The sequence below is a fragment of the Pristis pectinata genome, chromosome 33 (assembly GCF_009764475.1).
Source record: "Pristis pectinata isolate sPriPec2 chromosome 33, sPriPec2.1.pri, whole genome shotgun sequence".
Taxonomy (NCBI): domain Eukaryota; kingdom Metazoa; phylum Chordata; class Chondrichthyes; order Rhinopristiformes; family Pristidae; genus Pristis; species Pristis pectinata.
Window position 1 is genome coordinate 12,905,670 of NC_067437.1, and position 26,889 is coordinate 12,932,558.

At 46.8% G+C, this 26,889-nt stretch overlaps 1 protein-coding gene across 1 annotated transcript in view; it reads left to right on the forward strand.

Moving 5' to 3' along the window:
* Positions 1-26,479, forward strand: part of LOC127585423 (tubby protein homolog) — a 33,854-nt gene extending 7,375 nt beyond the window's left edge. Inside the window, exons 2-14 of the mRNA XM_052042848.1 lie at positions 3,445-3,496; positions 4,118-4,268; positions 4,897-5,043; positions 7,744-7,863; positions 10,394-10,507; positions 11,888-12,049; positions 14,991-15,136; positions 17,556-17,732; positions 18,496-18,608; positions 22,857-22,971; positions 23,925-24,023; positions 24,974-25,145; positions 26,346-26,479. Coding sequence (XP_051898808.1) covers positions 3,445-3,496; positions 4,118-4,268; positions 4,897-5,043; positions 7,744-7,863; positions 10,394-10,507; positions 11,888-12,049; positions 14,991-15,136; positions 17,556-17,732; positions 18,496-18,608; positions 22,857-22,971; positions 23,925-24,023; positions 24,974-25,145; positions 26,346-26,479 — 1,702 coding nt within the window. The remainder of the gene's footprint in view (positions 1-3,444; positions 3,497-4,117; positions 4,269-4,896; positions 5,044-7,743; positions 7,864-10,393; positions 10,508-11,887; positions 12,050-14,990; positions 15,137-17,555; positions 17,733-18,495; positions 18,609-22,856; positions 22,972-23,924; positions 24,024-24,973; positions 25,146-26,345) is intronic.
* Positions 26,480-26,889: the final 410 nt, after the last annotated feature.

Here is a 26,889-nt window from a genome sequence, read left to right on the forward strand (position 1 = left end):
GCCGGAAGTAGCGGCGTGTGGATGATGAGTTCCATGGCAGTGGACATGGCCAGGTAGGGAAGGCCAGAGTTCAGAGGAAGGTACTCCAGGGATGGAAGTCAGGGGGCACCAGTGGAAGGTGCGAGAACTCATGCATGGCTCCCCTTGCCTGTCTCCAGGTTGGGACCAAGGGTAAGGGCTAAGGCATGACTCCAGAGTGGATGAAACCCAATGTCTGGCTCCAGGGTGCTAATTCTCTGTGGCAATGGCGCCAGAGGAGCGGCTGAGATCCAGTGACAGGCAGGAGAAAGGTGATTGGTTTCTGGAATGGGGGTGAGACCCACTGTCCTTTTCTCCCGCGCCCCTCTTTATTTGCAGGTCTTTAACCAGTCACTTTGAACCAGTCACCAGAGCTCAGTTGTTCTGCATTAAACCCTTGTCAATCCGATTACTCTCTAATTTGGGCATCAGCATTTGAGAGATTAGCTCTCTCAAGGCTCAGTTTCTCACTGTCACCTGCTGTCGTTTTACACACAGCCCTCCTTTTGCTTCCCACACTCATTTTTGTATCAGGATGTCTTTTGAGCGGGATGGTTTGCAAGTGGAGTGCAGCAGTGATCTGTGAGTATTATGGTGGAATACTACCCTGGGACCTACCCTGCTCCCATCACACTTTTCTCAATGACATCCAGTCCTTGGTGTGTTCTTTAGAGGCCAGGTGAAGGGCAAAGGGTCAAGAGACGATGAAGTGAATGGGACTGCAGTGGTAAGGCTTTCAGGTTGATTTTTGGGGGAAGGGATAACCTGACAGGAAAGTTTCCAGTATGTCTCAGAAGCTAGAAAGATGAGTTAATACTGGGTGTCAGCACATGTAGAGAGGGAATGTAATAGGTGTGAATGTGGGAAGAATGAGGGAAAGGGTATACTGGGGGGTGAGTGAGGTGGGGAGGATATAATCATGGGGCTGTGTGGGGAAAGAGGGAATGCGAGGGGGCTGTGTGGGGAGAATGGGGTGAAGGGTATACCATGGGGCTGAGCAGGGGGAGAGTCCTAAAATCATAGAAATTGATGCCACAGACTGATGTCCAAAAATGAAGTAAAGCGAATGGGTCAGTGTGTGCAGGTGGAATGTAATGTGGAGACGTGTGACGAGTGTTTCTGCTTCTCATTGCCCTAGTAGGTAGTGAGTTCCCAACCCTTCAACTTTTTAGGGGTAATAAATACATTGAAAATCCCTTCTAATCCTTCTCTCAATTAACTTAAATCAATGTCCTTTACTGACATCCCTGCTAAGGAAAGGGGCAGGTGTGGAGGAGGAAGTATAATACAGGCTTTGAGTAAAAACTTTAAATGTTTCTTCAACTCTGTCAGTCTGGCTTCTGTCAGTGACGTGAATGAGAGTGGTATCACGCCACATCCACCAATTAGATAATTTACCTTGACTGCACCTTCCAATAATTAGTCATCCATGTGATATCATCTGCAACCTGTCAACCCTGAAGGTTTGAATTGAATAGCTCCCCACTAAAGGGCACTCCTATGTCTTCTCTGATTTCTGACGAGCCACATTCCCAGTCTTGTCTGAGGGAGTTAGTCTCGCTCCGACTTCATACGTGGACACTCAGCTGGTTGTTGATGGGGTCATAGCGAGTGTCCACGTGGGAAACTAAAATAAAGGAAGGAAGTAGCATTGCAAATAACAGATCTGAAAGTTAGTGCAAGGATGCTGTTACATTGATGAATCTTAGCAGGTTCTTCTGGAGACTAAAATCTCCTGACAGCTGGAGCAGGTTCTGATCTGCTTTAAATTGCCAACTTTAATCTATCAGCTTCTTGGGAGAACCTTTACCTCACTTCCTCAAGGTGAAATGACTGTATAAAGGACACTGGCTCTACTGGAAGGACAAAGTTATCATGCTGACAACATGTGCCGATGATACGTTAAAATGGTGTAACCTCAGCCAATCGTTTGGGAAGGTTGCGGGGGCAAGTGCTCTGGATTTTACATCGAGCATTATCCTCGTCATCACTCCCTAGACCCACTCCTTCACTCTCCCCTGATTTAACTCCAGTATTGTCCTATTCTGGAAAAACAGTAAGTTTTTGACTAACTATTGAAAAGACCAAAGCTAACATTTTCAATTCCTGTCATAAACTTTGTTACCCAGTCACCAGCTCCACCCCTCCCCTTGCCCAGAAACTTGCCTGGGCTGGTCACAAAATTGGCGTAGCATTTAATTCTGATCACGTGACTGGGTTGGACCATATGACTGAGCCATCACTAGCCCATCTAATGCTGAATATTATTTGCCCCTGCCTGATGATCCTTCATCTCTCATTCCTTCAGTTCTGGCCTCTTGTCCATTCCTGGATATGACTTCAGCTGCCTGAATTTTAAACTCTGGGATTTTCCACCCAATCCTCCACCTCTCTCCTCTTTTCAAGATGCTTCTTAAAAGCCATGCATTTGATTGGCTGTCTCAACATCTCTTTATGTGGCTCGGTGTCTGTTTTCTATCTGGCAACACTCCTGAGCAGCACCCTGGGCTGTTTTATCACATTAAATACTCTGTGCAAATGCAAGTTAGTGTGGTGGTACTGGGAGAATCCAATGCAACCCTTGGATACAGGAAACATAGTCATGGTAACTAGACAAATGTTAGTTTATTAATAGTAACTCTGTCTCTCCATCTTCCTCCATCTGTCTCTCCCTCCCTCCCTCACTGTGTGTCTGATCCCAGGACTGAGAATTCTTCAGTTTATTCTACAATGCTCCCAGGAAGGTAAAGTTGAATTTGCTTTCTGCCATTTTTAGTTCCAGATGTTTATTTTCCTTCCTTTAAGATATATTTTTCTTTGTGAATCCATTTGTCAAGGGCACGGGTGAGAGATGTTGCTTTGCCTTCGCCAGCTCTGCTCTTGCCCCTCATTCTACCCCCAGCTCTGCATTCTGCCCAGCACGAGAGCACAAATGTTCCCTGAGGCAACACCCCTCTGCCCCTGCACACAATCCACCCTTGCCTGCCACTGCTGGTGCACACCCCCAGACGCACTCCACACGTTCCCGCCCTTATCCACAGCAATCCCTCCTACTCCACACCTGGTTCTCGCCCTCCGCCTTCCTCACCTCCAACATAGACCCATCTCCTGCTTCTCCACTCCCAGTCCCACCAACCCAATCCCACCTCCTCCACGGCCACCTCCTTCCCCCTTCCACATCGTCCCCTCACTCTGCTCCACTCAAACCTCCTTCCCCACCATCCATCCAGTTTCACCACCACCTTTCTACCTCCCCCTACTCCATGCCCACCTCTGCACCTCCTTCCCCACCAAGGTTCCTCAACCTCACTCCCCTGTTCTACACTGCCCCCAACTTCACACCATTCCACCCACCACCCCCCCCCCCCCCCAATTCACTGCCTGTGATGTGTACGTTGACATCCTGTGTCTCTGCTCCCCACACAGTGTCTTGGATGAGGATGGCCAGAGACTGCGCCAGCAGAGGCTTGACAATCAGGTAAGTGGCCAGGCATCCCCTGAAATGGTGGGTTTGTAACTGTTGAGATGTTCCAGCAGTGTCTGCATCCATTGGATGTTTGGTGCAGGATTGGGAGCATGTGGAATGAGCTTCACTTGTATCTAACTGTGTCGCTTCTTCCTTGGGGGTAGATTATGGGGCCATATAGAGAGTGTATCGAACCTGAGCTGTCCGTGCCCTGGGATTATTTGATTGAACAATGTAAGTGGAGCTTTACACTTCATCTAATCCATTTATAGAACATAGAGCAGCGCAGCACAGGTCTGTGCCAACCACAATGCCAAACTAAACCAAACCTTTCTGCTGGCACATGATCCATACACCTCCATTCCTGCACATTCATGTGCCTGTCTAAGTGCCTCTTACGCACCATTTATATACCCATCCTTGGGTGTATTTGATTGGATAATGTAGAGGGGCTTCCCTCTGGATCTTACTCCTAATATCCTTGCTCTAGGATTTTTATTTTTAACAAGGGTTATAGTAATACTCTAACTCTGTACCTGTGCTGGGAGTAATTGGGACAATGTAGAGGGAGCTTAACTCTGAATCTGCATGTGCTATAATCAGTCTAATGCTTACTTGTCCCTGTTTTCTCAGTGGAATCTCTTGAAACAGAAACAGAGACGGAAACGACAGGATATTCTAATGGTTCAGGCTAACCCTGATGCCAAGGTGAAGCCCAGGCAACTAAAAAAGGCTGAAGAGCAGTCATCTTCATTTGAAACACACAGTATTAATGTGCTTGCAGGTACTACATCTACTCTCGCACAACAGGTGGGTTGTCTATTGTCCCTGAGTCTCTTGGGTATGAGATTAATCTCCTGGACGCTGCAGAGAGCAACCTGGCACAGAAGTATTTGGCCCATCATCTAATTATGGCATAGGTTTGGAATTGTCTCTCAGTCAGTGGGTTAGGGGTATGGTCTTTGATATGTGTTACCTCCATAGAATTGGTCTTTGTTAGAAAGGAGATTTCTATGGGAGGGAAAGTGTCTGGGTCAAGGAGGGCATTAATGTAAAGGCTGAGCAGAAAGAGGGAAATGATAAGATTAGAACAGGAGAATCAGGAGGAATTTAGTATGGCAAATCTTAGTTCCAAGGAACTGGGTCATTTAATCAACATACACATGATCTAGGTGCCATGTGAAGAGGCTGAGATTAAGCAGCGTGGAATGCCTCTACTTAGACCTGCCTGTGAGCTTGGAGACCTCCGTATTGAGCAGCTGAAGATTCTTTTAGCAGAGGAGGGGGAGGATTCAGGTTGAGATGTTGGTGGGTGGGACTGAGGACAGTTAGCAGGTGACCAACAGACCAGAGGTATGGGTGTGGTTTTCTTTAACAATCTCCAATTTTTCTCTCCATCACATCCTTACAAGACTTTTCCAGTAAGATCCCTGTGGAGGAGATTTCCAGCACCCAGCTCCGTTTAGAGTCTCTTGATAACGGGGACTGCTCACTTCTGGACCGAGATATTCACGACATGGCTGTAACTAACAAGGAAGAGGCGTGGAATCTAGAAGAAGGTATGGATGAGGCCTTGATGGAAAGCTTCAGACCAGGAGCTAAGATGACAATGATGAGGTGCTTGGTGACAATTTGGCTCTATGGAGTTCTGGATTTCAAGGGATTGACATGGAGCTGGATTGAGAAATGTTGTGTCTATGGAGTCGGGTCAGTTTGAGATGAGGCTGGATCATCTAAGAACCTAGAAATAGGAGCCTGCTCTGCCCTTTAATATGCCTCTCATTCTTCTAAACTTCACTGCATTTGGCCCAACCTACTCAACCATTCCTTATAAGACAAACCCTTTGTCCCAGAAATGAACTTGCTCTGAACTGCCCCATAGCAGGTACATCCCTCCTTGTATATGGAGATCAAAAATGTATGCAGTACTTCAGGTTCAGTCTCACCAAAGCCTTCTGTATTTGTGGCAAATCTTCCTTGCATTTGGACTCCCGTGTTCCTTGCAGTGAAGCTAAAGTTCCATTTGCCGCCTTAATTACTTGTTGTATCTACATGCTAAATTTCTATGCTTCATGTATGAGGGTGTCAATATCCTTCTTACACTAGCATTCTCTCTCCACTTACATGTTTTTCTTTCTATTCATCTGTTAATCTCATATTTGCCCCCATTTACTCCATCTGCCAAGGTTTTCCCTCACGTAACCAATCTATATTTCTACATAGATGCTTTTGTCCTTGCTCTTCTACCTATCTTTATATTGCCAGCAAACTTGGCTACAATGCACTTGACACTACTCTAAGTATTATCAGCAGATGTAACAGGGGCAGGCACGGTAGTGTAGCGGTTAGCGTAACGCTTTACAGCGCCAGCGACCCGGGTTCAATTCCGGCTGCTGTCTGTAAGGAGTTTGTACGTTCTCCCCGTGTCTGCGTGGGTTTCCTCCGGGTGCTCTGGTTTCCTCCCACATTCCAAAGACGTACGGGTTAGGAAGTTGTGGGCGTGCTACGTTGGCGCCAGAAGCGTGGCGACACTTGCGGGCTGCCCCCAGAACACTCTATGCAAAAGATGCATTTCACTGTGTGTTTCGATGTACATGTGACTGATAAAGACATCACCATCGTCAGGTAGTTGAGGACCCAGCGCTGATTCCTGTGAAATCCCACAATTTATAATTTGCCAAGATGAAAATTATCCATTTTTCCACACTCCTGTTGGTTAGCCAATCCTTTATCCATGCCAACAAACTCTTGGTTTATGAAGTAACCTCTTATGTAGCACTTCAAATGTTTTTAGAAATTCAAATGCACTGCATCCATTGGTTCCCCTTTATCTCTTCTGCTCTTTCGTCCTCAAGCACAAAACTTCCATTTAATAAAACCTCACTGGCTCTGCATAGTTGTTTTATGATTTTCTAAATGTCCTTAATAATGGATTCTAACAAATGTTAGGTCTCTGCCTCAGACAGGGCTGAGTGGGGCTGTTGACAATGATTTCTAATCCCAATAGGATTTCTAATCTGCTGGAATCGTTCCAGGATCTAGGGAATTTTGGAATATCCAAACCAATCTATTCACAATTGTCTCGTCAGTGTCCCTAGGACGTGTACCAGCAGGTCCAGGGGATTTCGTGGCCTTTAGCCTCATTAGTTTGTGCCTTTTCCCAAGTGATTGGCTCAAGTCCTCCCTCCCTTTTGCCTCCTGGTTTTCCATTATTATGTCTTCTCTTGTGAAGACAAATGAAAAATTGTTCAGAGTCTCTCCTTTCCATTATTAATTCCCCAGTCTCATCCTCTAAGGCACCAATGTCCATTTTAGCCACTTCCTTCCCTGTTATATATTCGGCGACAATCCTGTTCTGTCTGGATTTCTTGCTGGTTTAAAATGTTCCCAGTACTCTGGCCTGCCCCTGATTTTTGCAGCAATACAAGATAAGATATCTAGAGGATATAGAGAAGATAGATATCCTTATTAGTCACATGTACGTCGAAACACACAGTGAAGTGCATCTTTGTGTGTAGAGTGTTCTGGGGGCAGCCCGCAAGTGTCGCCACGCTTCTGGCGCCAACATAGCATGCCCTCAACTTCCTAACCCGTACGTCTTTGGAATGTGGGAGGAAACCGGAGCACCCGGAGGAAACCTACGCAGACATGGGGAGAACATACAAACTCCTCACAGACAGCGGCAGGAATTGAACCCGGGTCGCTGGCGCTGTAAAGCGTGACGCTGACCGCTACACCACCGTGTCTCTTTGTGGGAAGGTGACAATGCAGAGAGCCAAAGCACAAACTATTTGAAAGATTGATGGAGTAGGGGTTTGAAGGTAACAGAGGGTGATTGGGCAAAAATGGGGAAGCTGGTGGCTGTCCCATCACCCGGGGTTTCTCTGGAGGATTGCTCCCCCCAGGAGACCGGGCTGACTGCACAACACCTGGAACAGCTTGGATGGAAACCTTGCATCAGACATCATCTGTTGATTACAGAGTGGCCAGCTCTTGGGGATGGTCCATTTGAATGGTTGACTATCCAGAGTGGAGCCGACAGACATGGTCTGTATTTCTGCCTGGGAGCTGGAACAGTCCAGGGCTCTCTGTGAGTACAGAGGGATCCATCCCACTGACCAAGCTCAGGAAGGAAGACAGGTGGTGGAACAATGCTGTGCTCCCACCAACTCCTCCTCATCTCACCCGTCCTCCTCGTCCTTGGTGTCGACCCTCACAGTCTCTATGTTGATCTATGTTGCTGTTTCCTGATACCACAGATGTGCTGGAGGTGTCCGTGGAGGAACTGCAGGCGAATGTTGCGGAGGATCCACAGAATCTCTTCGAGCTGTGTGAACACCCAGCGGTAAAGGCCGAGAGAGGACTGAGAGTGAAGAAAGGTCTGAGTCTCTTCAAACGTTGATTGCTCATGGTGTGCTGAAGCTCAGCTCTTCCTCCTGAAACTCTTCACCACACAGAACATGGGCACTCACAGATATATACAGACACAGTAACGTCCACTGTTGGCATTTACTAGTTAGCATCATACAGAATTGAATCTTGTAGGGGTCAGCTGGATAAGTCAAACCATGCTTGTCTTTTAGCCTCATCAGTTAGTTTGCCAGAAGTTGGAGTCTAAGTTCACTCCAAGATAGTGACCTCAAGACAGTTTAATTACCCCTTTTTCAGACATTGATTAACCCTCATAACTGAAATGCTCCATCCCAGGTGACATCCTGATGAATCCCCTCTGCACCCTCTCCAGTGCAATGAGTGTTTGTGCCTCCAGTACCTCATCAGGCAGTGAACAGTTTGATCAGCAATCCATCCTCCCAATGGTCTTTCATTGTCACCCTCCAGTTGACAGGGAAGTGCCTTGGAAATCCAGGGCAAATCGCATTCCAAGAGACCCAATCCTGAAGCAGGTTACATTCTCCCTTTGACACAGCTGCCACCTCTCTCTCGTGTGTGTGTGCGTGTGCGTGTGTTTGTGTGTGTTCCCAATCCCACCCTGCCTGCGCTTTCTGACTTTTAACTCCTTTCTTACCCTCACTGCATCCCTTCCCCAATCTACTCTCGTTCTTCACCAGAGGGGGATAGGGCTCCTGCAGAGGTACTAGAGGCAGAAACCGTCATTGCATTGGAGAGGGTGCAAGTAAGATTCGTTGGGCATGCCTGGCATGGAACATCTCTGTTATGAGGAGGGACAGGATAGACTAAGTTTGTTTTCCTTGGAGCAGAGGAGGCTGATGGGGTACTGGTGATTGAGGGGAGGGAAGTGGATGTTGTACTTGGTGGATTGGATTCAAAATTAGCTTGGCATAGAAGACAGGGAAGTGGTAGAAGGGTATTATTCTGACTGGAAGTCTGTGACCTGTGGTGTTCTGCAAGGATCAGTGCTTGGGCCTCTGCTGTTTTGTGTCATATGTAAATGATTTGGACTAAAATGTGGGTGGGCTGATAAGTAAGTATGCAGAGTTGTGGATAGTGAGGAAGTTTGCCAAAGGATTCAGCGGGATATAAACCAGTTGTAAAAATGGGCAGAGAAATGGCAGATGGCGTTTAATCTGGACAAGTGTGAGGTGTTGCACTTTGGGAGGTCAAATGTAAGAGGAAAGTGTACAGTTAATAGCAGGGCCCTTGGGAGCATTGATATACAGAGGGATCTTGTGGTGCAAGTCCATAGCTACCACGTAGATCAGGTGGTAAAGAAGGTGTAGAGCATGCTTACCTTCTTCATTTGGGGCATTGAGTATTAAAGTCGGGAAGTTATGTTGCAACTGTATAAAACTCTAGTTAGGCCACACTTGGAGTATTGTGTACAGTTCTGGTCACTGCATTACAGGAAGGAGGTGGAAACTTTGGAGATGGTGCTGAAGGGCTTCACTAGGATGTTGCCTGGATCAGTATATTTGCTATAAGGAGAGGTTGGACAAACTTGTGGTGTTTTCTCTAGAGTGTCAGAGGCTGAGGGGAGATCTGATAGAAGTGTATAAAATTGAGAGGCATAGATTGTGTAGATAGTAAGTCTTTTTCCCAGGGTGGAAATATCAAATACTAGAGGGCATAGTTTTAAGGCGAGAGGAGGAAAGTTTAAAGGAGATTTATGAGGCAGGTTTTTTCCTATACAGAGAGTGGTAGGTGCCTGGAACATGTTGCCAGGGGAAGTGGTGAAAGCAGTTAAGATAGCAACACTTAAGAGGCACTTGGACAGACATATGAACCAGCAGGGAATGGTGGAATACAGACCATGTGCAAGCAGATGTGCAGTTTAATTTGGCATCGCATTTGGCATAGACATTGTAGACCAAAGGCCTGTTCCCTGTGCTGTATTGTTCCATGTTGCTGGAGATGTATAAAATTACAAGGGACCCAGACACAGTAGATAGTAGGAAACTTTTCCCCACAGTAGAGGTGTGTAAAACTAGAGGGCATAAGCAAGGATGAAAAGGTTTAGAGGGGATCTGAGGAAGAACTTTCTCACCCAGAGAATTGTTGGAATCTGGAACGCACTGTCTAAGAGAGTGGTGGAGACAGATACTTTGACAATATGTATGAAGTGTCTAGCTAAGCACTTAAATCACCAAGGCATAGACGGCAAGGGTCCAGGTGTTGGTAATTGGTATAGATGGGCACTTGATGGACAGGATGGGCCGAAGGCCTGTCTCCATGCTCCATGACTCTGACAGTGACTGTTTCTGAACGAGTACTTGAAGAGCTGAGACCTATGGACCAGGTGCTGGAAGGTGGCTTTAATAAGGCCCAGACACAACACACCGTGCATCGTCACACATTTTCTGTGATTTGCTCTCTCCCATTCTCAATGTCTCTGTCTCTCACATCCCTCCCACCCCCTGTTTTTTCCAATTGCTGTCTGTCCCTCTCTCTCCCCCATTCTCTGCCTTTCTCACTTGTGTTCATTCTGTGCAGAATCATTAGACAATGACTTGAAGGTGATTGACACCGGGGCCAAACTCCAAACCCCTCTGAAGGTGAAATCACGAACGGGAGCAAAAGGAGAGAAAAGGCAGCGGTGGAAAGAAGGTGAGAGAGATTCAGTCTCTGTCAGACCTGATCAAAACCCATCACGTCCTTCCCAGTGTCACAGAGTTGTACGGGTGTGAAGTGAAATTCTGCAGGGAGGTTCTATGTGTGTGTTGAGCAGGGGGCGAGGGGTGGAAGGTAGCTGAGGGAGGTGGACAAATGAGAAAGAGGGGCTGGTATGGGTGTGAGACGTCTGTTCAGCATTTCCCTCACTCTCCCCCACTGCTGGAAAACCATCTACTCTGGCGTAGGTTCCTGATTCCATTGTCCATCAGTGTCCAAGAGTTTCAGCTCTTGTGGCCAATCAGAAAAGAATAGCAGTAGTAATTTGATGGTGAGCATCACTAACCAGGGGCTATTCCCTGTGACATCACAAAGCACGGCCGCCAATCCTCAGACTCCTCGCCCCTGCGTCCATCGAATGCTGGATCCCACACTTGGAGTTGTTCCAAACCCCCAGCTGATCACTCACTGAGCTTAGCCATACTCCAGACGATCCCAATACTTTCCCCACAGATTCACCATTACTGAAGGTGCTGACTTTCACCTTTATATAGTTCTATAGACACGAACCCCTCACTGGGGGACAGACAGCTCCCACAGACACTGACCCTTACTGGGGCAGCTTGTAGAACCGCTGTCTCACAGCTCCAGAGACCCAGGTTCAATTCTAACCTCAGGTGCTGCCTGTGTGGAGTTTACATGTTCTCCCTGTGACCATGTGGGAATCTCCAGTTTCCTCCCACATCCCGAAGATAGGTGGGTTGTTAGGTCAATTGTCCACTGTAAATTAGTCCTAGTGTGAGTGGGAGAATCTTGGGGGAGTTGCTGGGCACGTGAGGAGAATGTTGATGGGTGCTTGTCAGTTGGCACAGACCTGGTGGGTTGAAGGGTCTGTTCATGTGTTGTATCTCTGACTCTAAATTGGCTACTCCAGTCTGTGATTGTTGAATATATTTTTATGACCTCTCTGATAGAATTTTGTTAAACCTATCTCTTTGGTTAAAGTTTTGTTCAATTGCCTTAGTCTCCATAAGTGGCTCTGTGTGACTTCTTCTGTTAACCTCCAGTGAAGAGCACCGGGATGATTTGTTACATTAATCATCGTGCATAATTAGAAGCCGATTTGTAGAATGAACAAAGAGGACAGGAGGGAAAGAATTTAAATGTGGGAGGAGGGAGAGTTAAATTAATGGGAATTTGGAAAATTCTCCTGTGGGTCTTATTGGAAGTGGACAAACTGTTCAGGAGGTGCCTCTGTCCTCAGTGCCTCTCTCGGTAAGGGGTGTCATGGTGCAGGGTGACTGTGTGCAAGGGGACTCTTGATTTTGGCCTGTTCCATCCTACAGTTAAAATGACCGCTGTCCTGCCTGTTTCCAGCCAGCAATGAGATCGTGGCCTTTCAGGAAGAGGTGGAGGAGATTGACAAGAAGGTTGAAATCTTCACGGTGGGAGACTCGAGCGAGGATCAGGAGGAACCCGTCACTGTGCCAGCCTCGGCGAAGAGGAACAGGCGGAGGAAGATGAGAGGCGCGATGTCCAGTGTGTCATTTCTTGGTGTTGCGAGGTTTCCTTGCTCTACCTCTCACCCTTCCCACCACCCAGACATCCAGCAAAGCCTCGTCCACCCCCCTCCAATCCCCCCCGGTAGATTTTGTATAAACACCACCCAAAATCAAAGAACCTTTGAACCCCACACCCACCCTGTTTGTTTGTTTAGGGTACCTGGACATTGTTCACACAGTCAACATTTATTGCCTTAATGGGCTTACCAGCCATTTCAGAGGGTAAAGAGTCAACCACATGAACAGGTCTGGGGTCATGTGTAGGTCAGACCAAGGGGCAGATTTCTTTCCTTGAAGGGCACCAGTGAATGAGATGGGTTTTCTACAATTTGCTTGTCATCATTATTAATGCCTTTTTTTAAAATTCTGGATTATTAATCAAATTTAAATTCCACCACTGCAAATGGCAGGATTTGAACTTTGGTCTCTGTTAGTCCTGGCCTCTAGGTTACTAGTCCAGTGATGAATCCACTACACTACCATCGCACCCCACCCTCCATCCTGCTGTCTTCCACCCCTTCTCCCAAACTCCTTCCATTCCTGGTTTTAAAAACCCCGTCACTCGACTTCTCACTTTCCCCCCAAATCCTCACTGTTCACATCCCGCCCTCCAGCTTAAAGGTCACTCTCCACTGCCAACCAAACCCCAGAGTCGATAGAGGTCATGATTTTGCCACAGGTTAACATTACTTGCCCCCCTCTCAATCCCATTCTTCCTGGGCTTCCACCAATGGATCAAGACAGTCAGTCACCTCCCAGCCCAGCATAGATGTCAGCAATTCTCCCAGGATTAAGGAGGTGTGTCTAAGGATCACCAGTGTTTCCACCTTGAGCACTGATCAGCCATTTGAGTCCCATATTGATACAGAGGAGTTCTGATATAAGCTTGACCTGGGAGCTTGTGGGATCAGGTGGTGGAGACCTCAGTGTTGGAATCATCAGGGCTCGACTGGTTAATGAGAGACCTGCCAAAGCTCCCCAGTGGACCTAGGATCTGCATGTCAATTTCCCAGTGCTGTCGCATGTCGGAGTTGGATGAGGTCCTTGCCAATGTCCTTCAGTTGCTGGTGTAGCCTCTGGGTCAAGGTAATACTGCTGGTTAGCACCAGGTCTGACCTACCAGTGGTATCCATGTATAGTCTAATGCATGGTGGGTGAGGTTACTGAGGACAAATGTGACCTAGGATATCTTTGCCTGTCAGGAAGCAGCAGATTGAAGCTAGGACCGATGACTGCCCACCCCCTTCTCCAGGGACTCCAGGTGCAGTACCACGTGTACAGAGGAACATTCTGTCTCCAGTGCATGGGGAGCGGATAATCAGGCAGATCAGTGATGGACTGTCAACTGGAGTTACTACTGACACCAGAAATATCCTGGTGCTACGTACAGGTGTCTGGGAAGGTGGGAGGGATGGGGAAAGGGTAGGTAATTGGCGAAGAGGACAGGATATTAAGGAGGATAGAGGGGGAGGTCAAAGAGTGCGCGGTGAATTGAATGGAGTGGTGGGTGAAGGATGGGAGGTCCTGGGGTTAGGGGGAGACCAGGGGTCCACGGATTGAAGTGGAAAACTGTCACCCTCTGCTGCTCAGAACACTGCACCCGGTGCTGTGGATTATCCGTAAACGAGGTCTGAAAGCTTCATGTCCACAGTCATTACACCAGGGATTGCTTTCCACTTTATACATGTGTAAAAATTGCACCTGCTGCAGACTGTCTGACTCCTTGCACTAAGCTGCATGCATGTTGTCACTCCCCAAAGTAACAGAAGATTTAAATGGAGTTAAAAGTTGCAAATCAAAATGGTAAAAGTGATATCTTCCCATGCCTTTAAATAATTGCATAGTGTAAGACTTCAGAAGGTAGGGATGGCATTTCTCCGAGAAGACGGAGGAAAAGTCTGACGGCTCTTCTCCAAGACCCCTCCCCGCTGCTGTGGCAACACTTGCCAAATGAAATGATACTGACTTGAACAAACTGATCTATGCTGGAATTATGAAAACTGATGGAATCTCTGGGCTGTGATTTGATTGTGGAAGTGTGGAAATGGAAACCTGCCTCATTGGTTAGTTGCAAATACGACAGGACAGTGCTTTGGTTTGAATTTGTTCGCCGGGTATCTGCTAAGATTCTGGCTGTAATTCCATCCCCACGCCACCCTTCAACAAGACTCGCCAAGCTCTGTCAGGATGCTTCCCAGGAATGTCGAGGGAACTGGGATTAGTAGACGTTAGTTGAGTCAAATGGCTTGTTGCTCTCCTCGATATTCTGTATCATTAGAAGTCCATGTTGCTAGCTGGTTTAGTCATAGTAACAACAAACTTTCATACCATAAGACAGGAGCAGAATTAGGCCATTTGACCCATCGAGTCTGCTCTGCCATTCAATCATGGCTGATCTTTTTTTCCCTCTCAATCCCATTCTCCTCCCTTCTCCCTTTACTAATCAAGAACCTATCAACCTCAGCTTTAAATATACCCAATGACTTGGCCTCCACAGCTGTCTGTGGCAATGAATTCCACAGATTCACCACCCTCTGGCTAAAGAAATTCCTGCTCATCTCTGTTCTAAAGGGATGCCCTTCTATTCTGAGGCTGTACCCTCTGGTACTGATTATGATTATCTATGGTGGGGGGTTTGGAGACATTAATCACAGTGTGAAGCTCGTTGACTCATGAACACCAAACAAATTCTACATGGCACTAATTACCTTAGAAGCCATGTGTTTTTTGTTGGCAGTTGTCATGCCAACACTATAACCTGTACTGAGCCTTGAGTTGTCAGTCAGGGATCCAGTACCTCAATGCAGAATCAGTGCTGATACCCCAGCTGGTAACACCCCTAAAGATCCAGTCCCCGTGACAATCTCAGTCTAAAGCGACAACACATAGTGAACTGGTAACCTTGCTCTCCCATTCAGCTGCGACACAGAAGAAGCTCGTTGATAAGGAGCCTGATGATGAGAAGGAGATAGAGGAGGAGGAGGAGACAGAAGAGGGGGAAAGCATCTCTCCACAGATCAGCAGCGAACAACCAGACTCTGTCCCTGCTAAAGTCTCCTGTGATGTGAGCCATGGTTTTATCTTGTGTCTGTCTTTTCTTCCAACTCCCTCCTGTGGTTTTACTAGGGCTGTGTGACTAGAGAATGGGAGACGGTGGCAACCAGAGGAACAGAATCTGCTTTGCAGCTGGTGTGTGCTGTGGGAGGGGGTTGAGAGGTGGCTCGAAGGCAGGCTGGCCAAGGATAGGGTGGGCTGGGAGCATGGCCCCACCCCAGAGGGACCATGACTCTAGACAATTCCACCTGACCACTGGCCAGGGACTGGATGTGTCTAAGACCTTGACCAACATTTGTTACTGATGTAGAGATGAACGAGTGCAGGAAGGAGGGGTAAATGGACCACACCATCTTGGGGTGGGGGCTGTCCAAGGGAGAAAAATTGGACATAGCACTGGTAGGGGACTATATGGTCAGGGAGATCAGATTGATAGCTAGGAGCTGGGAGACTGGAAGGTGCCAAGGTCAAGAACATCTCCTTGAGGTCACAGAAGGACATGGTGAAGGAAGGGAAGATTCCAAGTCAAAGTCAGCAGCGTCAGTAGAATTGGAATGAGATCAAAATAAGTGACCGAGTGGAGTAGGAGGCAGGGATTCCTGTTCATGGGACATTGACTCCAGTGGTGGGAGAGGAGGAACTGTTCAATTGGAACAGACTCCACGTAAAGCAAGTGAGGAACAGCATGCTGACAAATCAAACAGTTGTAGTGGAAGATAAGGCTTTAAGCTAATGATGGGTAGGGAGGCTTCAGATGAGGGTACATTTGTTTGAATTGAAATGTCAAAAGCAGAGAAACAATTAGAATAAAATCAGACTGGTTGTGTCGGGGTGTGACAGTTTACTAACTATAGTTCCTCACACTTAACTGGGAGAATCCATTTCTCACATCAGTTCCAAACCTAGCAATCGGTAACTTGAGTGTGTGCCCCTGGTCTCACTTTGTACTTGGGTATTTTCATTTTCCTCATTTCCTTGTCTGTTTTTTAATCACTGAGGTGAATAGGATCAAGAATGGTGCTTTAGTAAATAGAATGGTTGAGGTTAATCCTGGGTGGTCAGATCAGATTTTTGAAGGAGTATTCCTGCTTGTGATCTGGTCTTGATTAGCGCTATTTAAAGAGGACCTTCTGGGGAAGAGTGGTCATAATAAGGTTTCATATTGAGTTGGAGAGTGAGAATTATTATGTTTAAAATTACTGAAAATTGGGGTAGATTCAGAAATTAAAATATAGGATGATTGATGAGCAATGACAAACCTTTTTATATATTTAAAAATAATAATTACAGGGAACACAGTGGTGCAGCTGGGAGACCTGCCACCTCCCAGCACCAGTGACCTAGGTTCAATCCTGACCTTGGGTGCTGTCTGTGAGGAGTTCTCTGTGACCATGTGGGTTTCCCCCAGGTGCTTCGGTTTCCTCGAACATTCCACGGACACGTACGTTGGGTGGTTAGTTGGCCACTATAAATTGTCCTGAGTGAGTAGGTGAGGGGTGGGGGGGGGGGGAAGAGTTGATGAGAATATGGGGAGAATGAAACCAGGGTTAATGTAGGATTAGAGTAAATGGGTGGTTGATGGCTGTCATGGATTTGGTGGTCCACAGAAACAGGCCTTATGACTAATCATTGTTACAAACTTTCCCTCGAGGAATAAAAGAGGAATTAGAAAAGCAGTACAGCCATGGCTAACAAAATTAAAAGATTCCTTTTGATTTAATAGGAGGTCAAAATATTATCAAGAAGAATTGTAACTCTTAGGATGCATGAATTTTAAAAAGGAGTGGAGGATGATCAATAAATTGATATGAAGAGGGAGAAAATAAATTTTGAGAATAAAAACAAGAAATATCAAAGATTTTAAGTACACTTATAGAGAGTGTAAAGAAAGTGTTCAGTGAATATAAATGGCAGCTTACAGGGGAAATTATAATGACCAAGAAAATTGCAGCAACTTTAATCTTTTATGCGGCACGGTAGCGTAAAAGTTAGTGTGACACTTATTGCAGTGCCAGCAATCGGGGTTCAATTCCTGTCACTGTCAATCAGGGTTCAGTTCTCGCCGCTATCTGTAAGGAATTTGTACGTTCTCGTGTCTGCGTGAGTTTCCTCCGGGTGCTCCGGTTTCTTCCCACATTCCAAAGACATACGGGCAGGTTAACATGGGTTTAAATGGGTGGTGCGGACTCGCTGGGACGGATGAGCCTCTAACCATGCTATGAGTAAAGTTTTAAATTATGTTGTTTTTAGTGCAGTACATAAACATGCAAGTTTAATGAGAGTGAGAAAGGTGATATTAGTAAAAACAAAAATACTTTAGTTAATGGATGCAGGGGATTTGAAATAAGTGGCCAAAGGAACCGTGATGATTGGTTTTGCTCTAATATTCCCTGGCCAATGCATCAATGACACCTTGTCTTATTATCCAGGAAGTCTCCAGAACTGAGAGTGTCCTGATTAAAGTGGGAAATCTGGAAGAATTTGCATTCAAACCTGCACCCCAAGGAACCGTTGTGAAATGTCGGATCACACGGGACAAAAAGGGAATGGATAAGGGAATATTCCCGACTTACTACCTGCACATGGAGAGGGATGATGGGAAAAAGGTACTAGTTAGCCACTCGGCCCAAAATCATGGGTAGGAATGCAAATGGATCGGGATTGACGGCATTCCCAGTCCTGGAGGATCTTTACACGTGCCAACTGATCCAACTGCATTCCATGCATTCCCTGAGCAATGGGCTACCTATCTGGGGTGGCTGGGGATCAGAGTGAACCCAGCAAGGTGGGCTTCCTGAACTGACTCCGTGCTGGTACTGTCCCTCCCGGACCTTCTCTTCACTTGCTAAATTATCATGGCCATCTTTGATCTCTTTGGATATGGGAGGGTCTGCACCTCCTTCTGCTCTCAACCCTTGGGACAAGTAGGCAGCCTGTGCAAGGTGCCTGCTCTGTGAGTGCTGCCATTTCTGCGGAGTGACCTAGGGGAGGCTTCTAGTTTAACAACCCCTACACTAGGAGAGGGAGGTGTGTGCGAAAGGGAGAAACTGACTGACCACCTTGCCTGGCTCCATGTACTGGGAGTGATCCTGTGACTCTCCAGCACATGATGGGAGAGGCCGATTCCATCTCTCGCTGGGGTGCAGATGTTGGGACAATAATCCGAGCTCCTGGAATGGTGCATTCCCCACCTTCTGCCTGCCACTGAGGTGAAAACACATCAAAGGAGAAAGTCCCATGGGATGATTCCTACCAGTGGTGGTCAGTAATGGGGAACAGAGGTGGGCAGCGACCTGTGCTCTGTCTGTGAGAATTGTGAATTCCCCAAAGCTGGAACAGTAAGTGCCTGTCATGTGATCACCTCCTCAGGTTTTCTTGATGGCTGGTCGCAAACGCAAGAAGAGCAAAACGTCCAACTATCTCATCTCCACAGACCCAACGAACCTGTCCCGTGGCGGAGAGAGCTTCATTGGCAAGTTGAGGTGAGCCAAATGACAAAAGGTCGAAAAATTCCTCCATCCATTCTACCAGTACTGTTGCCCACTGACCCCCGACCACCACCCCCCCCCCACCCCACCACCAAAACCCCAACTCACTGGGTGGGAGGGATTGGCATCGACCAACAGATCAAATGGAACAGCCACATAAATACCATGGTCAGAGAGGCTAGTCAGAGGCCAAGTCTCCTGCAGTGAGTGATTCTCCTCCTGGCTCCCCAGAGCTCTCCCACCATCTATGATGCACAAGTCAGGAGTGTGATGACATACTATCTATTGCCTGGATGAGTATAGTGCCAACAACAGTGAAGATAACATCCAGATAAAGTAGCCTTACATTATTTTTGTTTACGATGTGCAAGATATTGTACCCTCTCCAGCACTGGTTCACAGTGGCTGCAGAGTTTACCACCTACAGAATACACTATAGGTACCTGCCTGAGCTACTCAAACCTGTGACCTTTACCATCAAGAAAGACAAGGCCAGCGGGAACATTGAAACACCTCCTGCAGCTTCCCCTTGTGGCGTGCTGACTTGGAGACGTATCACCATTGCTTCATTGTCATTGGGTCAAAATCCTGGACCTAAAAACAAAATATGTTGAACACTCGTCAGGTCAAGCAGCATCTGTGAAGAGAGAAACAAAGTTAATGTTTCCAGTTGATGACCTTCCATCAGAAGTGGGAGAATTTGGAAATTAAGATTTGCAGAGAAGGGGTAGGGGTCAGAGGGAACAACAGGAAATGTCTATGACCACATCATGCTTTTCTCGAGAGGACAGCACCCTCTGTAATTCCCTGGTTTATGCTTCAGTCTCCGCTGACCCGAGTATTTCTAACATTTCACCTCCTTTATTCCACTCACTTTCACCATCAATGCCCAATCCCATTAAACCTCCATCCCACCCCAGGATGACCCAGAGTCCTTTTGATTTTTCCTTTGAACAGAACTCTCCACATGTCACTCTTGATCTCCACACCCTATCACAGATATTCCATTTGTTCTCTCCACCCCTTCCCTTCTCTGTAAACTCTCCAAGTTCTGATGGAAGGTCATTGACCTGTGATGTTTCTGTCTCCTCAAGACCACTTGACCTGCTGAGTGTTTCCAGCACCTTTCTGTTTCCGATTTCCACCATCTGCAGTGTTTGGTTATCTCAGTCCTGAACTCCCTCACCACCAACATTCTGTGGGTATCCTTCATCATAATAGACACCCTCTCTGTCTCTTTCTCTCTCCATACTTTCTCTTCTCTCTTTTAATGAACTAGGAGTAGAGTCATAGAGCAATACAGGACAGATACAGGCCTTTTGGCCCAATGAGTCCACAGTGCCCACCCAGCTAGTCCCAATTTCCTGCGTTCTGCCTATTTCCCTCAAAGCCCCTCCCCTCCGCATACCTATCCAAGTGCTTCTTAAATGATACTGTTGTACCTGCCTCACCCACTTGCTCTGGCAGCTCGATCACATACTCTCCACCCTCTGCATGAAAAAGTTGCCTCTCTGGTCTCTTTTTAAACCTTCTACTTTTCACCCTAAATCCATGTCCCCTAGTTTTGGACTCTCCTACCCCGGGGAAAAGACTGTTACTGTCCACCTTGTCTATGCCTCTCATAATTTTAGACACTTCTATAAGGTCGCCCCTCATTCTCCTACATTCCAAGGAATAAAAACCTAGCCCGGCCAACCTCTCCCTATAAGTTAGGCCCTCTAGTCCTGGCAACATCCTTGTAGATCTTTTCTGCACTTTTTCCAGTTTAACCACATCTTCCCTGTAACAGGGTGACCAAAAGTGTACACAGAGTACAGTTAACAATTGAGTAGGCCACTCGGCCCCTCAAGTCTGTTCTGCAAGTCAGTAAGATCACAGCCAATCTGATTTGTAACCTCACCTCTACAGTGCTGGTGACCTTTCACTCCCTTCCTCGTAAAGGATTTCTTTACCTCTGTTGCTGAGGTGAGAAGACTCCACTTCCAACATCCTTTGAAGAAGAGTTACAAAGATTCTCAATCCTTTGAGCAAGTGAAATCTTTGTCCTAAATGGGTAATGCCTTATCTTTAAACAAGTACCTCTAGATCTACATTCTCCTACAAGAGGCAACGTGGTCTCCACATCCACTATGTCAAGACTGCTCAGGATCTTGTACGTTCCAATAAAATGACCTCTTCCTCTTCTAATGTCCAGTAGATACAAGATTAGGCTGTCAAAGCCGCCCTCATAACACAAAATGCCCATCCTAACTATTGGTCTAGTAACCCTTCTCTGAACTGCTTCCAAAGTATTTATGTCCTTCATTTAATATGGAGACCAATACCGTACACAGTACTCCAGATTTGGTCTATATATCTGAAGCAAAACCTGTCTACTTTTGTATTCAGCTCCATAAGCAATAAACAAAACCATTCTGTTAGTATTCCAATTACTCACTGTGCCTACGTTCTAGCCTTTTTTAGAATCGTGCACTAGGCACCCTGATCCCTTTGCATCTTGGAGTTCTACAATCTCTCGCTATTTAAGTAACACTTTTTTTTTGTATTTTTTCATGCCAAAATGGACAGTCTCACATTTTCCACACAATACTCCAAATGCCAGATCTTTTGACTACTCCCTGAACCTATCTACATTCCCCCCCCCCCCCGTAGCCTCGTTTAGTCCTCTTCACAACTTACTCCCTTTGTCCATCGTCAAAACTGTTTTTATCCATATGTATTAATAGTTTTTTAAAAAAAAAGCTGTGGCTCTCGTACCAATCCCAGTGGCAGACCACCTGCTACAACCTGTCAACCAGAAAACAAGACATTTACATTGTTCACTCTTTTCTGCTGGCAGCCAATCTTCTACCAATGCCAATACCTCGCCTTGAATTTTCTGCAAAAAACCTTAACAAATGCCATCTGGAAATCTAAGTGCAGTACATCCATTCACTTGCCCTTCATCCATGATAGAAGATCAAAGAAGACCAACAACTTGGTCAAACATGCTTTCCCTTTCACTATACTGGCAACTCCAGTGCACCAGCCCTGCCCTCTCTGGAGCCTCGAACTGCAATGGACTTGTTTGTCTCTGTGCAGCAGAAATTGCACCTGATGCAGCCCGAATTATGACAGCCCTGTGACATACAGGGTGTCCCCAGTGAACAAAGTGGTTCTGTTTTTACAGTCATTCATGGGTCGATTTTGTCCATAAGATGGAAAATACACAGAATCACTGTGTGTGTGTGTGTGTGTGTGTGTGTGTGTGTGTAGTAACCACACCTCCAGTTTTGTAGGGCAAGCATGTGTAGCGGTTTGTGTAACACTATTACAGCGCCAGCGACCTGGGTTCAATTCCCGCCGCTGTCTGTAAGGAGTTTGTACGTTCTCCCCGTGTCTGAGTGGGTTTCTTCCGGGTGCTCTGGTTTCCTTCCACATTCCAAAGACGTATGGGTTAGGAAGTTGTGGGCATGCTATGTTGGCGCCGGAAGCGTAGTGACACTTAGCTGCCCCCAGAACACTCCCTGCAAAGATGCATTTCACTGTGTTTCGATGTACATGTGACTAATAAAGATATCTATCTTAATGAGTGGCATCAGAAGCACTTAAGACTGCGAGAACACTTACTAAAAGTGGAGAGGCGCGGAGGGGGTGAACTAGTTCTGCCATTTGTAGGAACAAACATGGGTATGAAGTCAGACTTTTGAATTTAATAATATTGTAGGAGCTTGTTCGTGTGAAGGGGTGTCCATACGTCGGGGGTTGATAACCTGGGAACAGCCTGTACAAACACACTCTCCCTTGTGAGAGGGGTGAGGATACGATGAATAGGAATGTTTTGAAATTTGTTAAGGAATTGTCTGTGGATTTGTCCCCTGACATCGGGAATCATGGTGATGTTCTGCAATGTTCTCTGACTGTTCCATGACATGAGATCTTGCATCATTGTTTCCTGAACTGTCACATACCTGACTTCACCAAGGCAATGCAAAATTTGCACAGCAAGTTGTGTTGTCTCTTGATGCCATTCATGGAGAAACCATTCCGTCAGCCAACTATCTCCCTTCTCAGGGTCCCAGACCACCTCCTTACACATCTACTGAAGCAGCAGGGTTGTTTGACTAGCTGCTAATGTTCCTTGGGTTAAAACATGCCATGATGTCACACCACAGTGTACTTCTGTTGTGAGTTAGTATATTGATTAAATCTCGGACTGGCAGTGCCCTGATATTGCCAAATGTGTGCTTCTCCTTGGCACAGGTCCAATGTGTTTGGGACCAAATTCACGGTGTTTGATAATGGCGTGAATCCAGAAAAGACCCCCATGGTGTCGGAGTGCACAGCCATCCGCGAGGAGATAGTGGCCGTCTGCTATGTGAGTATTAACGGTGAGGGCTGAAATGTGAGGGGAAAAATTAATAAGGGCAAAAACACAATCCCTTGCTCCCACATGGGAGTTGCTGTGGAAACGGGGAGGGCGTTAGTGTCACACCCAGTGTAAAAGAGGCAGGGGTGTGACACCAGCGGGTGGGAGTGAGGGTGGAGGGGAAGGAGGGGAGCGGAGGAGTTGAGGAAGGAGACCAGTGATGAAAGGCAGAAGATACACAGAACAAGTTCGTAAAACAAAGTTGTATCTGACAGATTTAGTTGTATCTGATTACAGAGAATGAATTTAAGGTGAGGGGGTAAGTTCAAAGGAGGTGTGTGGGGCAAGTTTTGGGGCAAGCACAAGGAATGTCCTGCCAGGGGTGGTAGTGGAGGGACATATGATGGAGGCATTTAGGAGGCTTTTAGGCACATGAAGTGCAGAGAATGGAGGGATATGGATATTGTGCAGGCAGAAGGAATTAGTTTAGTTAGGTGTTTAATTAGTTCAGCACAACATCGTGGACTGAAGGGTCTGTTCCTGTGCTGTACTGTTCTACGTTCTGACGGCTATTTAGTGGGTATTGTGTAAAATGATGTGGGTAAAAGGCACCAATACACAATTGCAGTTCTGGACGTCTTTGCCCTTGATGGACGAGTGGTTCTTGGGGGGTCAGGGTTTGGACTACTGCTCTTCTCATCTTGGCTACAGGAGGCAGCAGTGTACAGGGAGCACCAATCCGTCAGAGTCCCTGCCCATCGGTGAGAGGAGATAATTGGGTTACCAGGGAGCAGGGCTGCAGGGACAGGAAGCAACGGTTTGATCAGACCAGAAGGATTGTGCAGATGGAGGCCAAAGCTTGGAATCGCTGGGCACTTGCAAGATGCAGCGGGGGATGGGGTTGGAGGTGGTGAATGACTCCAGCTAACCCTGGCTTCTCGTGCTCCCCTCTCACAATGCAGGAAACCAACATTCTCGGGTTTAAAGGGCCTCGGAAGATGACTGTGATTATTCCAGGGATGAACATGGAGAACGAGAGAGTTTGCATTCGACCGAAGAATGTGAGTCCCACCTTTTGGGTTACTACAGGAACGTGGGGGTGGGGTAGTAAACCCTTTCCCAAAACCTGGAGCACGAGTGCTAGTCATTTAAGGGGCTGAATGGTCCACGTTTATTCACACTGAGTTTCTGTGGGTTAATGATCAGAGTTTTCCATCAGTGATAAAACTAACCTAGTCTGTTGCTGCTGAGATTCCGGACTCTGGGATAATGGGTGGGGGTTGAAGGGGGAGGAAGTTTTAGATTCAGTCCATTGCCTTTTCCAGGAATGCTGAGGGGGAGGTTGTGGGGGGAAACAAGGCAGTGGAAGTTTCAAGCCCCAACACTGATCTCCAGCTGAGCTTGGGCACTGTCCCCAGCCCTAATGGGGGAGGTCTGAAAGAGGCTAGTGGTCTTCCTTCTGAGAGACTTCCTTAGAAAGGAGGGCTAAGTTGCAAATTGCAGCCACTGTAAATGAAAATACCAAGAAACTGCAGATTTTGAAAATCTGAAATAAAAAGAAACCATATTGGAAACACTCAGCAGGTCAGGCAGCATCTGTGGAGAGAAACGGTCAATGTTTCCAGTCCAGGGCCTTTTGTCCGAACTGAGAAGTTCATCGTTTTTTTTATCTTGAATTTTTAAGCTTTCTTGAGTTTATCTCAGTTACAAAGGGTCTTGGACTAGAAAGGTTAACTGTTTCCCTCTCCGCAGATGCTGCCTGTCCTGCTGAGTGTTTTTGTTTTTGCCCTGTTAATTGATTCCAGTTCCCACCCCCACACCCACTGGTTGTTCATCAATCTCAATGGCCAATGAAAGCTGTCCCACCCTTGCCCTCCTGGTGTCTAGGAGCAGTGGCCAGCTGTCCCTTGGATCTGCTAGCCCAGGCTGTGTGCCTGGAACCTGGGACAGGAGCTGTTAGCTGACCTGGGCCTCAAGCTGGAAATCCTGACGAGTTTTTTTGCCACGCCAGGAACACGAGACTCTGCTGACCCGCTGGCAGAATAAGAACATGGAGAACATCATTGAGCTCCACAACAAGGCCCCGGTCTGGAATGAAGACACTCAGTCCTACGTCCTGAACTTCCACGGCCGAGTCACCCAGGCTTCCGTGAAGAACTTCCAGATAATCCATGCCAATGACCGTGAGTAGCACTCCGTCAGCCTCGAGGGAAAACCCTGGGGTGTCGCCTGGGATTCCCAGATTGGAAGGTTGAAGGATGTGGGTCAGGATAGAACTGGGCTGGGGATTGAAAGTCAAAAGTCATTACATCGAAAGTCGAGTTTATTGTCATACGCACAAGTACGTGTGTGCACAGGTGCAATGAAAAACTTACAACAGCAGCGTCACAGGCACATAGCTTTAGAGGCACAACATTCACAAGAAAAACAAATTATACAAGAAAGAACATAATTAGAACAAAAAATACAAAGTATATTGCAGTGCAAAGTGGTCATAGTGTTGCTGTACTGAGGCAGTGATTAGGGTTGTGCTGGTCGTTTCAAGAAGTGACTGGTAGAAGGGAAGTGGCTGTTCCTGAACCTGGTGGTGTGGGACACAGGCTTCTGTACCTCCTGCCCGATGGTAGTTGTGAGAAGATGGCATGGCCTGGATGGTGGGGATCTTTGATGATAGATGTTGCCTTCTTGAGGCAGTGTCTCATGTAGATACTTCTGATGGTGGGGAGGAAATGCCTGTGATGTATTGGGCTGAGTCCATTACCCTCTGCAGCTTCTGTCACCAAGCCTGGGTGTTGTTTGAGAGGTGAAGGGAAACAAGAGGGGGCTTCTGACCCATGGAAGAGATTAGAGTAGGGAACGACTTGAGTTGTAGAGTGGGGGATTCAGTGGGTGAAGTGTCAGAGGGTGAGGACTACCTTGCTGCAATCTCATGGAAGGCACACCAGTGTCTTTACTTAGGAGGTTTGGCTTGTTACTGAACACTCTACCGGATTTCTACCATTGGGCAGGAGGTACAGAAGCCTGAAGTCCCACACCACTGGGTTCAAGAGCAGCTACTTCCCTTCAACCATTCGGTTCTTGAACCCTAATCACAACAGTTTAGAAACACTAGGATCACCTTTGCACTAAAATGGACTTTGTGCTTTTTTTTTGTTGTGTTTTTTCTTGGGGGTGGGGGAGTAGACTGTATAATTTGTGTTTTTCTTGTGAATGCTGCTTATCACCAGCACATAACATCATATGCTGCTGCAAGTAAGTTTTTCATTGCACCTGTGCACACATGTACTTGTGCATGTGACAATAAACTCGACTTTGACTTTGAAATAGATGGGGTGACTCTTCACCAGAATGAGCCAAGTAACTTCTCTTTCCTTTTGTTCCAGCTGATTACATCATCATGCAGTTTGGTCGTGTAGCTGACGACGTGTTCACAATGGATTATAACTACCCTATGTGCCCCCTTCAAGCCTTTGCAGTCTCTCTTTCTAGCTTTGACAGCAAGTTGGCTTGTGAGTAGAGACATGAGCCCTGTCTTGGGGTGCACAGAAGGGCATCTAACTTCCAAATCATCAGCAAAGCTGGAGAAGATTGATGTGACACCAGCTTTTTGATGCAGAGAGCCATAGATTCTTCTGTCAATTTACTGGGATATTTGACCTTAATCCTGGGACAATGTTTCTAAGGAATACTGCCAGAGTCCGGGAAAAATTTAATGATAATCATGTTAAATGTTTGTACTGCAGACTGTGCGTCTTGTATATGCCACTAACCAGACCTCCTTGCCTGCTTCGCACCCCTTCTGTAATGATGTGGTGTTGGTCGGATCTGTAACCTAGACGGTGCCTGAATGTAATGTAGTGTGGAGGTAACAAGAGGTGGGGCCACCAGGTAGTAGCTGACTGGTCCCAGAGAGTCTTCTATTCTCAC